The sequence below is a fragment of the Procambarus clarkii genome, chromosome 55 (genome assembly GCF_040958095.1).
Source record: "Procambarus clarkii isolate CNS0578487 chromosome 55, FALCON_Pclarkii_2.0, whole genome shotgun sequence".
Classification (NCBI taxonomy): Eukaryota; Metazoa; Arthropoda; class Malacostraca; order Decapoda; family Cambaridae; genus Procambarus; species Procambarus clarkii.
In genome coordinates this window covers 8,610,493-8,627,900 of record NC_091204.1, presented here as the reverse complement: position 1 = coordinate 8,627,900, position 17,408 = coordinate 8,610,493, and the positions used below count along the sequence as shown (strand labels likewise).

Sequence of the window (17,408 nt, the reverse complement as noted above, 5' to 3'; positions counted from 1 at the left end):
AAACACACACTGAAACTACGACGTTGGTACAACGTTCGAACAAGTTTTAACACCACCTAAGCAGTTATAACAACCAATATAGCAAGTTGTAACAACGTGCTAATACGTCATAAACACGTTAAGCCAAGATGTAACAACTTTATTACAAGTTGTAACAAGCAGAAAACAGAGACAGTTTTTTGGTTTGTGTTTCTAGGGTATACCCCATGCATGTACAATAAGATAATGTGTACAGTAAAAAATAATGTGCAATAAGGCAAAAAACAATGTACCAGCATATGGCTTAAATTCTTACCTGTTTCACAGCTGGCAGGTCCAACAACGGCAGTAGTTCAGCCGAGCAGCAGCCAGAGATCTGACGAGCAAAGTTAGCCAAGAGGTCTCGAAAAGCCCACAGTTCTTCAAGTTCCTGAAAGCACAACATTCAACAAGTTCAAAATATAACAATATAAACAGTAATACCCCCAAAAAATTCATAATTACTCAAATATTTTCTTCGAATTCATTCAATTTTATACAGTAAAAAAAAAATTAATAATATGGTACACAAATATAGACAGATTATAATAAATGGGCAGAGCTGAAGAACGGGTGATGGCAATGCTTCCTCATATCACAGTTGCGGGAGACAAAACTGACAAACGTAACAAAAACTGATTCCAACCAGTGGGTTATTGACCACCATGGGGAGCATACCCAAGGCCACATTCACGAAGCAGTTACGCAAGCACTTACGAACCTGTACATCTTTTCTCAATCTTTGGTGGCTTTGTTTACAATTATTAAACAGCTGATGAGCTTCGAAGCACCAGGAGGCTGTTTATAACAATAACAACAATTAATTGGCAAGTTTTCATGCTTGTAAACTGTTAATTAAATGTAACCAAAGCCATCAAAGACTGAGGAAAGATGTACACATTTGTAAGTACTTGCGAAACGGCTTCGTGAATCTGGCCCCTGGAGAGGGTACGGGGAGCTCTTCTACTCCCCTAGCCTGACTCTTGATAACTTGGTCCAACAGGCTGTTGCTTGGAGAGACCTGCGGGCCCACCGAGGTGGGAGGGACATTCCCAAAAAGGTTGGAAACCACCATAATAGAGGATGTGATATTCCTGAGAGAACGGTGGAGAGGAAGGAGTATCTATATTGATGCAATATACAGATTTCAGAGATACTTTGTATCAAGTCCTGCTGGTTGGGTATCTCCACTTTAGCATTAATTAATCTGCTTCAGTCAACCCAACACTATCATCATCCACCTCCACCTTTTCTATCTTAATAACTTGAAGATTATAGTTGATGGAGCATTGATAACAAGCAGATCAGAACATATTGGCACGTACAAACAAAACACTGTTGGATTTCTGCAACAAAATTGTCAATTATTTCCCCCTTCCTAACTTTTCAGGATAATTAACTACTTATCCAAACACAACATGTTATCCCTTCAGTCTCAGTCCCAAGGGGTTCGGATAGCACGTAGCTGACTATTTGCTATTTGGGTTCAAAGTTGAACCGCAAAACTGCATTGGCAATTTGCAGGTTACCGGGCCATATAACAGGAGTGAGATGGTCTTATTGTTTCAAGTGTAGGTTAAACATACTGTGTGAAAGAATTTGGGTGGATTTAAACCGGAGCCGCCTCGCGTGGTCCTGCCGGCAGTCGCCTTGCGCTGTGAGGCCTACGGCTGCCTCGCGCGGTCCAGCCGGCAGCCGCCTTGCGCTGTGAGGCCTACGGCTGCCTCGCGCGGTCCAGCCGGCAGCCGCCTTGCGCTGTGAGGCCTACGGCTGCCTCGCGCGGTCCAGCCGGCAGCCGCCTTGCGCTGTGAGGCCTACGGCTGCCTCGCGCGGTCCAGCCGGCAGCCGCCTTGCACGGCCCAAGAGGTTTTCTGCAGTTTCCCTTATTATTTAGCTCTTGCCAGTTGTAATAGCAGGCAATAGATAGCCCAGAATACTGCTGTCATATCTTTCTTAAATGCTGGATTAGCTGTCATGTTGAATGCAATAATCCACTGCCCTATTCCTGAATGGAGGCCGAAATATATATAAATGGTCCCGTGACAAGTTACATCCACGAGTGAAAATTATCTCCAAGTATAATGAGAAAATAATGTGTCTATTACACACAGAAATCACAATTGTGTGATGCATCAAATGAACAAGTCCACAAGGGCCGTGTTGAGGATTCGAACCTGCGTCCGAGAGCATCGGTTAAGGCAGCGTCTGGGATGCTCTCGGACGCAGGTTCGAATCCTCATCACGGCCCTTGTGGATTTGTTCATTTAATGAGTGTATTCTTTAACAAGTCTCTAGTGGCGTTTCTACTTAATCAGAAATTATATTATACAGTACATTATAGTATACCTTACCTTGCGGTTATCTTGCAATGATTTCGGGTATTGCCAGCGTTTCCGCGGCCCGGTTCTCGACTAGGCCTACTCGTTGCTGGACTGGTCAACCGGGCCGGTGGACGTACCTGCTCGCAGCCTAAACATATAAATCACAGCCTGGTTGATCAGGCACCCGTCATTCATTCTCTCTTACCAGCTTCAGGATATTTCTCTAGCTATTTTTGAGTGTAAATGTAAAAGTTGAACAAAATACATGCATACCTGACAAAAATGGAAAACGCAGGAAGCAAATGCTGCAGACGACGACAATGCATTCTGCGTAAATCCTCTATGAACACGAAACAGGTCACTAGCTTGCCATATTCCCATCCCCGACCAAATGCGGTGCAGCAGCAATGCCACATAAAATCGGTGCAACACATTCTGGTCAACTTTCTGAAAAATCAATACAGTACACATTCAGTTTCATGCAAATCACATAAATAAGTTGGCATACCGTACCTTACTTAGCGATGAGTTTGTGGGCTTAGCGTCCGCGTGGCCCGGTCCTCAACCAGGCCTCCTGGTCGAGGCATAAGTACAGTACTGGAATTATGTGATGAAATTGTGGCCTATGACTGGAATCTTTATATTAGTAACTACTGTAGTACTGAAATATTCTCTCACGATGCATTCTGGTGATGTTATTGTGCATGCAAGGTTTTTTAAACTCCACTAAATGTAGATAACAATATACACAAAGCATTAAATTATGGTGACCAGATCACACACTAGAAATTGAAGGGACGACGACGTTTCGGTCCGTCCTGGACCATTCTCAAGTCGATTGTGATGAGGAGGTAGGGACAGGCAATAAATAGGCAAGAGAGAGCTGAGGAGGAAAGTCAGGTGTAGGGGATAGTAGGTCAACATACTTCAGCCACGTTATTGTGACTCATCGCCTGCATTAAATTATGGGCTGCTACACATTATCACTTTTCAGGAATTTAATTGTTGAAAAGAGATTCTTAACCTTTAAACTGAAATTCCCTTAAAAGACCGAGTACATGTCATAATATCTTGTGTGTTTCCTGATTTACCCGAGGGCCACTACCACTAGTGGCCTCAATGAGGACAGGAAGCCGGTGGCTTGACGAAGGTCCCTCCTTTGCCTATGATCTTTCCTAGGTAGCTTATAAAACCGAACACAGTTTTGGCCCTTACGGCTTCGGCGGGTAGGCGGCTCCATGGGTTTCTAAGCTTCATTAGGTGTGGGTTTATCACACGCCAAGGCCAGCATTTGGAAAGCCATCAATGTGTTTGCAAGTTAGACTTAGTGCTATAGTATTATTGTTGAAATCCATTCCCTGATCATGGGGGATAAAAAATAACCTACCTCGGCCATGGTGAAGCATGGAACTCTCCTTATGATGTCACAATTCACAAGCGTTCATGAAACAATAGCCCCGTGCAACCCGTCTAGACTAAGTCCATTCCATCCAGCGGTTGACCCCAAAGATGCATTCATCAATGTTAACATGCTGTTCATTCAAAACATAATCTTCACAAATATAAATCAATATTATATTTTATCATATTGTGCATATTTCGGCAGTGGGTATGTTAGGTGTTTATGTTCTGTTGGTGACTTTGTATTTGCAGTACGTGGGTGATGCAGTTACAGCATTGTGGTTCGAACACAGGTCGTCAGCGAAGCACTTGTTCCGGAAGTGTTCGGACGTCATCAGTTATGAGTCGTGTGTATGACATGGTCTCTGGGTCTTTGTTTATGAGGACCGGCTGCCCTGTGGTGTTTACTCCGGCCTCAGTGGGGGGAAGGGGTCGTTACCATGAAGATATTTTTTGGTGTTTCGATAGCTCAGATTTTTTTAATTTATTTAATAAAATGTATGTAACATCAGAATGGTCAAATATATTCCTGTCATTAATATGCACCTAATATTATGTTCGTAGAACAATAAAACATTCTATTTTTTGCTCTTATTACATGTACATGTTATATATAACTACTGTATCTACATTTTCATGCACCATTATGAACCAAGAAGCCGTTCTGGCGAGGTTATCTTGAGGTGATTTCAGGGCTTAGCGTCCCTGCGGCCCGATCCTCGACCAGGCCTCCTTTTTGTTACACATCCCCAGGAAGCAGCAGCCTGTAGCAGCTGTCTAACTCCCAGGTATACCTATTCCCTGTTAGGTGAACAGGGGGCCATCAGGCTGAAAGAAACTGTCCCATTTGTTTCCGCCGGGGATCGAACACGGAACCTCAGGACAACGAATCCCAAGCGCTGTCCACTCAGCCGTCAGGACCCCTAGTAGTAGTGCTGGACCAACCAGGATGGGGTGGATATGTGGGCCTGCGAGCTGCTCCAAGCTCTCAAGTCACGAGTACCTGGACTGTACCTGGATAGGGTTCTGGGAGTGCACCAGATAATGCTCATTTTATTTTATGTCCATTTCAAGGGTTAAAGCCAAGATTCACAAAACCACATGGAAACTATCCACCATTGGTCAGAAAATGGTGGTCACTTTCTGACCAATGAAAACAGCTCATGTCTTCACGTAAGAAAAATATACGTATAAACCTGTCTGACATTAGTTTCACGGCAACTGGAACTCTACTGGATGCGAAGGTGTGTTTTCATCTGTATACATTACAAACCACAACTCCTAAAATAATCTAAAAATGGCGAAGAGCGATGACCAAGCCTTACCTTACTCTTGTGGCCCATGGAAAGTTTGACGATTACGCCGTCGGTGATGCCCAGCAGTTTGGCTACTTTCATTTCCTCCTCTCCAAGTGACATGTACTGTCCAGGGGAGGAAAACGATAAAAATATTTTAACGTTCTTATATAATTACGCAACAATTTTTTGATCGATTTCATCGATGGTGCTCAGGTTGAAAACTTGGTCCTCAGCAGGGAAGCAACGTGTTGACATCCCTTTAGGGCGTGCAAGCTTCATCATTGCGATGATATGGTAGGTTAATGGGAATTCAACATGCAATAAGAACCAACAGAAAATGCATATGGAAAATAGCTTTGAAAAGATACACGAACCTCACGAGAATAGAATAAATGTAATTTAGTGATGTTCTACACGAACAAAAACAAATCTATTGATTCTTTTTGCTTTGCCGAATGATTAATGTGATGATAAATGTCGGGGCATTATAACTCCTGTGGTACTTATCCACACAAGTTTTGCAATGCCCCATTTTGCTCTAGGTACCCGCTTAGACTCTCTGATGAACTGAAGTCAGAGCGCTCTGTAAGATACCACCAACAGTGTCACATTCAGCATTCTGGCAAGTGCATTTCTCCATTAACAGTAAGTGTAATTACCTAAGTGTAGTCACAGGATGAGAGCTACGCTCGTGGTGTCCCATCTTCCCAGCACTCTTTGTCATATAATGCTTTAGTTATATGTTATATAGTTATATAAAGTGGTTAAAGGGAGGTGTGTGCATCCTCCCTACAATTGAAATCAAAGACTGATTTAACAAATTCAAGTTTTGCCAGGATAGAAAGCTTGAACGAAGTCAAAATGCCGTTCAAACACTTTTTTTTTTAGGGAATGAAGAACGTACGGAAAGGTGATGGTTAAGCTTTCCAGTATGATCTGGATCCAGATTCACGAAGCAGTTACGCAAGCACTTACGAACCTGTACAACTTTTCTCAATCTTTGGAGGCTTTGTTTCCAATTATTAAACAGTTAATGAGCTCCGAAGCACCAGGAGGCTGTTTATAACAATAACAACAGTTAAATGGCAAGTTTTCATGCTTGTAAACTGTTTAATAAATGTAACCAAAGACGTCAAAGATTGACGAAAGATGTACACGTTCGCAAGTGCTTGCGTAACTACTTCGTGAATCTGGCCCCAGGATCTAATACTAATAATCTCTCATAATAAATTACATCCAAGCTCACACATTAAGTTTAATCATAAATGTATTGTACGTTGACCGATTTATCATTTATAAGTAGTGTTCACAACATACACAGTGGGTGAAAAATAACTACGTCTAAGCACAATGTTAGGAACAGAGGATACACTCTTACAGCATTGTAGAAGACGTCAGGTAGGATACTGACGGAGCTGACGACCTCGTATGGTATGACGAGGTACAGGAGATGCAGGTGGCTGTTGAGTGCCAGATTCTCCCGGGCCAGGCAAAGGTCCTTGTACAGCCGACTTGCCAAGCTTAGGTCGATGCTGCCTGAACAAAATTACACACATTAAGCAAATTAGGGAACAGTTACAGTTGCAGACGACGAGTTGCAATAATGTGGCTCAAGATGTGACGACTTTGCAGGCGATGAGTCACAATAACGTGGCTAAAGTATGTTGACCAGATCACACACTAGAAGGTGAAGGGACGACGACGTTTCGGTCCGTCCTGGACCAGTCTCAAGTCGATTGTGAGAATGACTGAGAATGACACAATCGACTTGAGAATGGTCCAGGACGGACCGAAACAACGTCGTCCCTTCACCTTCTAGAGTGTGGTCTGGTCAACATATGACGACTAAACCCCACACACTGGAAGACGAGACGTTAATAGTCCAGGACGAAGATAAAGTCGATTGGGGTCGACTTTAATGGTCGATACCATTCAAGTTCATCTTAAGTTTAGATTTAGACAAGAGCTTGGAAAATACTGGTTTGCAAACAGGGCTGTTAATTTATGGGACAACTTACCGGGTAACACAATAGGCACAGGATCTCTCCAGTCTTTCAAGCAAAGATTAGACATATAATGTACCGTACATAAGTGTGTGGATATAAATAGGAGCTGCCATGTAAGGAGCCTGCAGTTTGCCTAATCCTTCTCGTGTTCTTATTTGCATTCGTGCATTTCAGTAAATGCAACATGAGAAGGGAAAGTATGAATATTTAATTATTAAAAGTTAATGCTAGACCAGGGCTACGTAGATTGATAGGGAAGCAACACAACCCGTCCTCTTAAAAATAACGTCACTTTTCGCTTGTATGCGCACTATGGCCAAATTTGGACGTAATCTGAAATGAAATCGACTCACAAAAGTGACGTACTGTTCCGTTTTCTGTTTGAGTCGTCCGGTTTACTCGGCAAGCTTAGAAGAGGAAACTTTCCATTAATGTTTTTCATACTGTTTCGAAACTTTATGAGAATTTCCTGCCCACCTAACCTATCAGAGGACCCTTAACTTACTGTTGTTGAAAAAAAAAATCCCAAATTTATATTCATTTTTTTCATTTTCAAATTACGTCCATATTCGGCCATACAGGCAAACGGCCAAAAGCAACGTTCTTTTTAAGAGGACAGGTTGGGCAACGACTGTGCTCAAAGAAAAAAACAGCTTTACTGTAATGAAATACCAATTTCTGGGCGAGCCCCAGCAGCTCCTGGACGCTATCTTCCTCTACTAACTAATGAACAGATCCACAAGGGCCGCGACGAGGATTCGAACCTATGTCCGAGATCATCCCAGACGCTGCCTTTATCGACCGAGCTGCGACATGGTCAGGAGTACATCCTCTACTAACTAGTTACTAGTTAGGCCTCTAACTACTAGATCATGTTGGTCGTGGAGTTCATTTTAGCCTACCGGGGACCAGAGCCAGAATCTGGCCCTCTCACAGAGGCAGAGGGAGCAGGAGACATGCCGCCTCACTGGGAAAGGCACCCAGAAGGTCAGTGAACCAATACAGACCACTGCTGGAGTCAAAGACCAAGGCCTCATAACCGGCCAAATGAACTCGCCCAACAATGTAAAACTATAAAAAATCTCTTGAAATAATCATGCACTCGTTATCTTGAGATGATTTCTGGGTTTAGTGTCCCCGCGGCCCAGTCCTCGTCCAGGCCTCCTTTTTTGGTTACACATCCCCAGGAAGCAGCCTGCAGCAGCTGTCTAACTCCCAGGTACCTATTTACTGCTAGGTGAACAGGGCCATCAGGCTGAAAGAAACTGTCCATTTGTTTCCGCGTCCGCCGGGGATCGATCCCCGGTCCACCAGGCTACGAATCTGAAGCGCTGGCCACTACCCACTCGCTCTGTTTGCTCTACTACCCCTCCCACTCATCTCTTGAGGAAGGGGTTGGGGCCAGCCCTCAGTTCCGGAGCATATGCACACATTACACCTCTTGCCAACAACCTGGAACGAAGCGGGAAATCGGAAGCCACCAGAGATTATCCGGAAATTGGAGTTTCATTACATTCAATGCTGGTTTTCTGGGAGAGACCCTTGTGGCTCCCGGAAGCTAACTGTCCATTGAGAAGAAAACTACAGGGACTCGCCAGGGAAGGACTCGGGCAGTCTTCACAAAGGCAAGACACCAGGCCGAGACACACGGGCCCAATGAACACAAGGGGCAGCGTGGCACGGGAACATTAACCATGTATCAGGCCGCCAGAACCCCCCCCCCACACGGGAGTATGAACTTGGCACATATTGGCAAAAACAGCCACAAGAGGGAAGTACTTACAAACATCATGGACATGAGGGTAGTCGCAGGGTGGCTAAACTTGATGACACCATGGACAACCTGAGAAACAGGAGCCTTACAACAGGAAACCCAGGAAATGGAATCGGCCCACAAAGCATCCACCGAGACAGAATCGGTGGTACAGAGGTAGCTGCTACTGGACCCGGCATGCTCCACCAGCCTAACCAACGGACCACTCCGGAAGTCAGCCGACTCATTCTTCGCCAGAAAAGGAACTGGATTTTTTGTATTTGTTTAGAATAATTTGTTTACAGCATTGGAAGAGTTCATTCAACAGGTCATGATGCTTCGGTCTTTTGTATTGGTTCACCAGCTTTCTGGATACCTTTCCTGGGTCACCTGCTTCCAGCACCTCTGTGAGGTGGGACCAGGCTCTAGCTCTGGTCCCCGGTGGGTTGACCTGACCTCCACGGCTAATGTGATCCAGTAGTTAGGGGTCATTTCAATGAGAAAGCTTCAGGGATCCACAGGAAAGACCTTAGGGACAACTTTTGTAATGAGTTAGCCATCTTTAGAGAGCAAATGAATGTGATAATTTCTGAAAATGCATTGATAAATATATGACACCTGTCTAGAGGTAATTAACCCTTCTCTAACATATGTAGATCTAATACAGGCATACCTCAGAATGCGAGTTTAATCCGTTCCTGGAGACGCCTCGCCTTCCGAAAACTCGCATTCCGAAGTTAATTTCCCCATAAGAAATAAAAGGAAATGAATTAATCCGTTCCTGACTACCCCAAAAACCCCACATCAAACTAAATTTTTATACCTAATTTACCTAATTCATCTAAATAAACCTACAAAACTATGTTCCAGTTATTACTTACCTTACTGTCGAGTGCTGTAGGCGTATGGAAGATGGTGAGGAGGGGGGAGGAGGAGAGGAGTTACTGTTTGGAAGGGGGAGTCCCCTTCCATAATCACATCAGGCAGTGAGGACCTTTCTGGTGTGCTCTCCCTGGGACGTTTAACCTGAGTGCCACTAGGCACTCTGCCACTAGGCACTTGAGGCTCACTGCTCGATTTCCTCACCAAATATTTGTCCATGGAAGCTTGCTTTTCCCTTCTTCGCAAGCTCTCTCTGTAGTAAGGCATCACATTGTCATTGAAAAGATTAAGACAACGGCCTACTACAGCTTTGTCTGGGTGAGTATGTTCAATAGTTGTTTGAATCTCTTCCCACATCTGACACACCTTCTTAATTACTGCAGAAGGGACATTCGCTGGTGCTGTTGGTGCTGCTGCCACCTCCTCCTCCACTGCAGAATCATTCGCTGCTGTGTTGGCTTGCTGTTCCTGTTGAAGGGCTAGGAGTTCTTCGGTGGTCAGTTCTTCGTTGTGTACTTCCACCAACTCCTCCACATCATCACCATCCAATTCCAAGCCCATTTGCTGGCCTAGACTAACAATTTCCTCAACAATAGGCGCATCATTTATAGGCTCAAACCCCTCAAAGTCTAGGTCTCTCACACCTTCAGGCCACAATTTTCTCCAGCCAGAGATCAGGGTTCTTTGAGTCACTTCTTGCCAGGCTTTGTCAACGAGTTTTAAAGCACTAAAAATGTTAAAATGCTCTCTCCAAAACTCTTTGAGGGTGAGGTTTGTGGCTTCAGTCACTTCAAAACATTTCCGGAAAAGTGCCCTTTCATACAGTTTCTTAAAATTCGCTATGATTTTCTGGTCCATAGGCTGAATTAGAGGAGTGGTGTTAGGAGGAAGGAATTTAACTGTGAGGAATTTATTGTATTGAGGCATCAAATCATCTTCCAAGCCTGGAGGATGAGCAGAAGCATTGTCAAGGAGAAGCACGGCTTTGAGTGGCAATTGTTTCTCCTGCAGATATTTTTCTATGGCAGGGCACAGCACTTCATTCACCCACTCCGAAAAAATAAGCCTAGTGACCCATGCTTTTTTATTAGACTTCCACATCACAGACAAACGGGTTTTCTGCACATTATACTGTTTGAAAACCCTTGGATTTTCAGAATGATACACTAGCAAGGGTTTAATTTTCAAATCGCCACTCGCATTTGAACACAGCACAAGCGTAAACCTATCTTTCATAGGCTTGTGTCCAGGCAAGGATTTTTCTTCCTTGGTAATGTATGTCCTCTTAGGCATTCTTTTCCAAAACAGTCCTGTTTCGTCACAATTAAACACTTGTTGCGGTAGGTATCCCTCAGCCTGTGCAAACTCTTTAAATTCGTCAATAAATCGTCCAGCGGCTGGTTTGTCTGAGCTGGCTGCCTCCCCATGCTTTGTAACACTATGGATACCACTTCTCTTTCAAAATTTTTCAAACCAGCCCCTGCTTGCCTTAAACTTTCGTATCTGCATCACTCGTTGCAGGGGTCTTCTTTAGAAGGTCTTCGTGCAACACCCTGGCTTTCTCACAAATAATGGCCTCCGAAACACTATCACCCCTCAACTCCTTGTCGTGTATCCAAATTAATAACAACTTTTCCACTTCTTCAAGTATTTGTGGTCTTTGTGCCGTTAATGTTCTTACTCCTTTTGCCACATTAGCACTCATAATCTTATTTTTCTTCTTAAGTATAGTGCATATTGTTGATGTGGCTTTGTTGTACTGCCTACAAAGTTCAACAACACATGTACCGTTCTCATGCTTCCGAATGATCTCTTGTTTCTCCTCTATTGTCATCCTCACATGAACTTTCTGGCCTTTATCCTTACCACTGGCTTTCTTGGGACTCATGGTGAGATATATAATAACAAATTGTATAGACAAATCACCAAAAATCCAACAAAACACTGAAAATCCACGACAAGAATTGATGTGGGGGTAGTCACTGAGCGCGAGACAATGGTGAACTGAGGGGCAGCGGGGCAGAGGGGCGACGATCGCCGAACGACCACGCGCTAGGTCGGCTGTACGCGTATCAACAAACTCGCGTTCAAACTCGCCTCCCGAAGTAACCATCGCCTTCCGAGACAAATTTTTGGAGTAAATACACCTTGCCTTCCGAAAACCTCGCATACAGGGACAATCGCATTCCGAGGTACCACTGTAACCCTATTTGATACAGGAATATTCTGTCAATATATGCATAGAACCTACAGTAATTAAGTTGCACTATTTATAATCAAGTTCTATAATATGAACTTTTAAGAACTTTTACAGTAAATTATGCAAATTTGTATAACTGCTGCATCAACATCAACCCAAGAAGCAGCATTTACGCTCTCAATTTAAAACGTTGACGTATCCATATGCAGACGACGAGTCACAATAACGTGGCTGAAATATCCTCCTCCTCCTTCGCCTCCTTCCCTCATCACAATCGACTTGAGAATGGTCCAGGACGGACCGAAACGTCATTGTCCCTTCACTTTCTAGTGTGTGGTTTGGTCAACAAAATAAAATGTTAACGTTTCAGATTAAAGCTGTGATCACAGAGTGAACTCGACCATCAGGCTATATAGCCAGGGAGCTCAAACCCTCACATTCGCCTTAGACTCATCCTCAACGCTCTTGGCGATACAGTACTCTAGTATGTACTGTATTGCCAAGTATACGGTAATATCGTATATTACCAAAAATGTTAACATTTGGAACTACTAAAGTGGGCTGGATAATCCTGCCAATTTTCTATATTTGCCACTCGATAACAAACGGGAGTTTGTTATCGAGTGGCAAACTTACAAACCTAAGTAAACCTGCTTAACGTATTGAAGCCAATGCATAAAAGACTTCAATAGTACAGTATTTTAATTCTTACTAATGTGTTGCAATTGTATTTAGATTGGTCGACCTCGTACGAAATGCAAAGTATCGAGCGAGAAGATGGTTGGACAATTGAGGTAGCACTGAATCATGAAACAAAGTCACTGCTCAAGAATCATTAATGTAATTTCCATGCACATACCATAATACAGAATGACCTCGCTTATCTGGATTCCGCTAAACTTAATACTTTGGTATCCGCGCAAAATTGCATCTGGATAATTTTCTGGCAAAACTTCGCAATATCCGGACAGAAATCTGGATAACCAGAGATTAGGGTACGTAAATTTTCAAGAATTACACATTTCGAGATCTACATTATCAAACAAGAAAACAAACTACACCAAGCTAAGCTCTAGGTTCGCTTGTAAATTATATTTTTGAGTTATAGTGTGTGTTGAAGTACAAATTATGTTAGTTGGGGTACCAAAAAATTTTGAATATGATACTTTTTGGACTTCCGGATAAGCGGAATTCTTATAGAATATGTCTGGCTTGTCCAGATGGAGGTCCTTGCAAATATAATCTGGATAATTGAGCTCATACAGTACCGACTTTCCCCCCATTTTAGTACTGTACTGAATCGGAAAATTTTGACTATCATGATGAACATTTGTGTATTTATATATTCAGTACAACTCAATTCAAGGATCTACGATCAATCCGTCCTCTCATTAATGTCAATTTTTTGTGGTATTACCTGGAGAGGGTATTGTCCAATCTGCTAAAAATGCAATACAGCATATCAGCGAAAATTGAAGCACCAATATTGACATTTTTAAGCATCCCCCTCAATGCTTGCTTGGGTTTGTACTCGCATTGGAAAATAGTAATTTTGAGGGAAAATTGAAGAAAATGGGAAGTTTTGATACCAAAGTAGATACAAAGTTACGAAACAAAATTTAAAAATAAGAACAGGGCCAATATGATATCAACAAGGCTTTTCTGACTCTGAATTATTGTGCATCAATAACCTGACCAAGTCATCCATTTACAAACAAATCCTTTTGTTCATAGATTTACAACTGTAAAAATATGTGCAGTATTTAGATCTTTTCAAAGTCTACGAACAACCAACCAGTCACAGATTACCTTTGATAGCTGCACGACCAAATCTACTGACAACAAGCGTGTCGTCGTCAGTGACTGGCCGAGCGAGTTGTGCCGAGTTCTCCAGGGACTTCGACAGTTGTGGCGTGGATTCGTTCTTACTTGACGTCCCAGAAGACTTGTACTGCATTCTACTCTCTATAATACACAAAATATATCATTTTGGTCCTCTGATCACTCAGATTAAAAGCAAAGTGAAGAGGATAGCAAGTTTACATTTTAAGTCTTTTTCCCACACAGAATTATTTTTTTTCCTTTCAAAATACAAAATAATGTACGGGAGAATCATATTGATCTTAAAAGTGAATGTTTTTACTATATTTTCCACTGGATTAGACACAGTGTCATAACATTAAGGGTAAACTTGTGGGTAAGCTTAAAGGAAAGAACATGCTAATAGGGAAGAAGTGCCCTAAACTCACTTTCAATAATATGATGAAATATATTAAAATAGTTTTTTTCCCCACTAAATATCGTTGTAAATTAGGAGTGTGATAAGCGGTAGGACATCTTAAATGTTTTATACGCCAGCGAATACGGTAATTGAAACTTTAGCCATGACCATACCATTCTTGTTTGCAGAGGACGATGCCGAGCTGAGAAAATCTCCCTCGGGCTTGATGCATACCAAGCCTTGCTTTCGAAGATGTTCCACAATCTCCATTATCTAAAACGTGGAAATAAAACATGATAACTACGTATAATGTCAAAAAGACGACCATATTTAACTTTTACTATGGACTTTAAATATGCCCAAACGCCTCACGCCCTGCCAAGAACTGAATTCAGGACTATTTGGTTGGGAGTCAATGCAAGGATAGGATACAGCACAGGTAGATGCATGTACTTGACAGGGCGAACAGCACGAAACATTGGTTAGTTGTGCACTTAAGTTCAGAGGGAGAGTGTTGAAAAGTCTGGGACCCTTAATGTTGATGGAATTATGTCTCGGCATTTCTATTGCACCCCTGACAGGGGGCCGGACAGCCGAGTGGACAGTGCTCGGAATTCGTACTTCTGAGGTTCTGGGTTCAATCCCCGGTGGAGGCGGAAACAAATGGGCAGAGGTTCTTTCACCCTGATGCCCCCTGTTCACCTATCAGTAAATAGGTACCTGGGAGTTAGACAGCTGCTACGGGCTGCTTCCTGGGGGATGTGTAACAAAAAGAAGGCCTGGTTGAGGACCGGGCCGCGTGGACACTGAGCCCCGAAATCATCTTGAGGTGACCTGCTTTTCAATGGGGGATATTGTGCACCTTCTGCCGTGCCTCCTAGTCATGAGTTATTTCCATGTGCAGATTTGGAACCAGTGCCTCTAATATTTTCCAAGAGTAAATTATCATGTATCTCTCCCGCCTGCACTAAAGAATACAGATTTAAACATTTTAAGCAGTCTCAATAATTTAGATGTTTTATATAGTGGATTCAAGCATTAAAATATCTTTGCATGTTCTACAAGTCAGCAATTTTTCCAGTTTTGAATTGGGCTGTTAGTGTGCAACAATATTCCACCCTAGAGAGCACTAGTGTCTTGAAAAGTACCACCATTGGTATAGCATCTTGTTTAAAAGGTTCTTGTTATCTAACCTGTCATTTTCTTGTAGTTTTGACAACTTCTTTATTGTATTCATTAAAAGCAAGATCTTCCGACATGATTACTCCTCAATCTCTTATATTCCAATTTTGTTCTATACTGTAATTTGACTGCATTTTATGTTTTTTTTTTATTTTGATATTTTTGTAAAGGATGACATGGTAATATAGTTGCGTTGTTGGTTATGTGCGATATTAGGATAAGAAAGAGTACTGGAGTAGGCACAGCACTTTCCGGAACCAAGCTTTTCACGGTGGATGATCCAGATCTTGCTCTGTTGACTATTACACTCTGGGCTCTGTTCATTAGGAAGTTAAAGATCCATCTTCTTACTTTGCCAGTACTTTAAGTCCTTTTTTGTGTGCAACACCACCATACCTTGATGTTACCTTGAGGTGCTTCCGGGGCTTAGCGTCCCCGCGGCCCGGTTGTCAACCAGGCTGTTGGACGCGGCTGCTCGCAGCCTGACGTATGGTCACACTTTTCAAAAGCTTTTGCAAAATCTGTAATTACCCAAGTGTAGCTACAGGATGAGAACTACGCTCGTGGTGTTCCGTCTTCCCGGTACTCACCCAAGTGTAGCTACAGGATGAGAACAACACTCGTGGTGTCCCGTCTTCCCGGTACTCACCCAAGTGTAGCTACAGGATGAGAACTACGCTCGTGGTGTTCCGTCTTCCCGGTACTCACCCAAGTGTAGCTACAGGATGAGAACTACGCTCGTGGTGTCCCGTCTTCCCGGTACTCACCCAAGTGTAGCTACAGGATGAGAACTACGCTCGTGGTGTCCCGTCTTCCCGATACTCACCCAAGTGTAGCTACAGGATGAGAACTATGCTCTTGGTGTTCCGTCTTCCCGGTACTCACCCAAGTGTAGCTACAGGATGAGAACTACGCTCGTGGTGTCCCGTCTTCCCGGTACTCACCCAAGTGTAGCTACAGGATGAGAACTACGCTCGTGGTGTCCCGTCTTCCCGGTACTCACCCAAGTGTAGCTACTGGATGAGAACTACGCTCGTGGTGTCCCGTCTTCCCGGTACTCACCCAAGTGTAGCTACAGGATGAGAACTACACTCGTGGTGTCCCGTCTTCCCGGTACTCACCCAAGTGTAGCTACAGGATGAGAACTACGCTCATGGTGTTCCATCTTCCCGATACTCACCCAAGTGTAGCTACAGGATGAGAACTACGCTCGTGGTGTTCCATCTTCCCGGTACTCACCCAAGTGTAGCTACAGGATGAGAACTACGCTCGTGGTGTCCCGTCTTCCCGGTACTCACCCAAGTGTAGCTACAGGATGAGAACTACGCTCGTGGTGTCCCGTCTTCCCGGTACTCACCCAAGTGTAGCTACAGGATGAGAACTACGCTCGTGGTGTCCCGTCTTCCTGGTACTCACCCAAGTGTAGCTACAGGATGAGAAGTAGCTCGTGGTGTCCCGTCTTCCCGGTACTCACCCAAGTGTAGCTACAGGATGAGAACTACGCTCGTGGTGTCCCGTCTTCCCGGTACTCACCCAAGTGTATCTACAGGATGAGAACTATGCTCGTGGTGTCCCGTCTTCCCGGTACTCACCCAAGTGTAGCTACAGGATGAGAACTACGCTCGTGGTGTCCCGTCTTCCCGGTACTCACCCAAGTGTAGCTACAGGATGAGAACTGCGCTCGTGGTGTCCCGTCTTCCCGGTACTCACCCAAGTGTAGCTACAGGATGAGAACTGCGCTCGTGGTGTCCCGTCTTCCCGGTACTCACCCAAGTGTAGCTACAGGATGAGAACTACGCTCGTGGTGTCCCGTCTTCCCGGTACTCACCCAAGTGTAGCTACAGGATGAGAACTGCGCTCGTGGTGTCCCGTCTTCCCGGTACTCTGTCATATAACGCTTTCAAATTACTGATGGTTTTGGCCTCCACCACCTTCTCACCTAACTTGTTCCAACCGTCTACCACTATGTTTACAAAAGTGAATTTTCTTATATTTCTTTGGCAGCTTTGTTTAGTTAAGTTTAAATCTCTGACCTCTTGTTCTGGAAGTTCCAGGTCTCAGGAATTCTGCCATATCAATTTTATAGATTCCTGTTAATATTTTGTATGTAGTGATCATATTGCCTC

General features: G+C 43.6%; 1 protein-coding gene across 3 annotated transcripts in view; it reads right to left on the bottom strand.

Moving 5' to 3' along the window:
• The window catches only part of mus301 (mutagen-sensitive 301), a 77,760-nt gene that overhangs the window by 5,366 nt on the left and 54,986 nt on the right, over positions 1–17,408 (bottom strand). For all 3 annotated transcript variants that reach the window (XM_069305447.1, XM_069305446.1, XM_069305448.1), the window contains 6 exons: positions 14,274–14,373; positions 13,689–13,844; positions 6,417–6,574; positions 5,066–5,161; positions 2,613–2,786; positions 296–409 (listed from right to left, as the gene is read on the bottom strand). In XM_069305447.1, the coding sequence (XP_069161548.1) occupies positions 296–409; positions 2,613–2,786; positions 5,066–5,161; positions 6,417–6,574; positions 13,689–13,844; positions 14,274–14,373 (798 nt within the window). The remainder of the gene's footprint in view (positions 1–295; positions 410–2,612; positions 2,787–5,065; positions 5,162–6,416; positions 6,575–13,688; positions 13,845–14,273; positions 14,374–17,408) is intronic.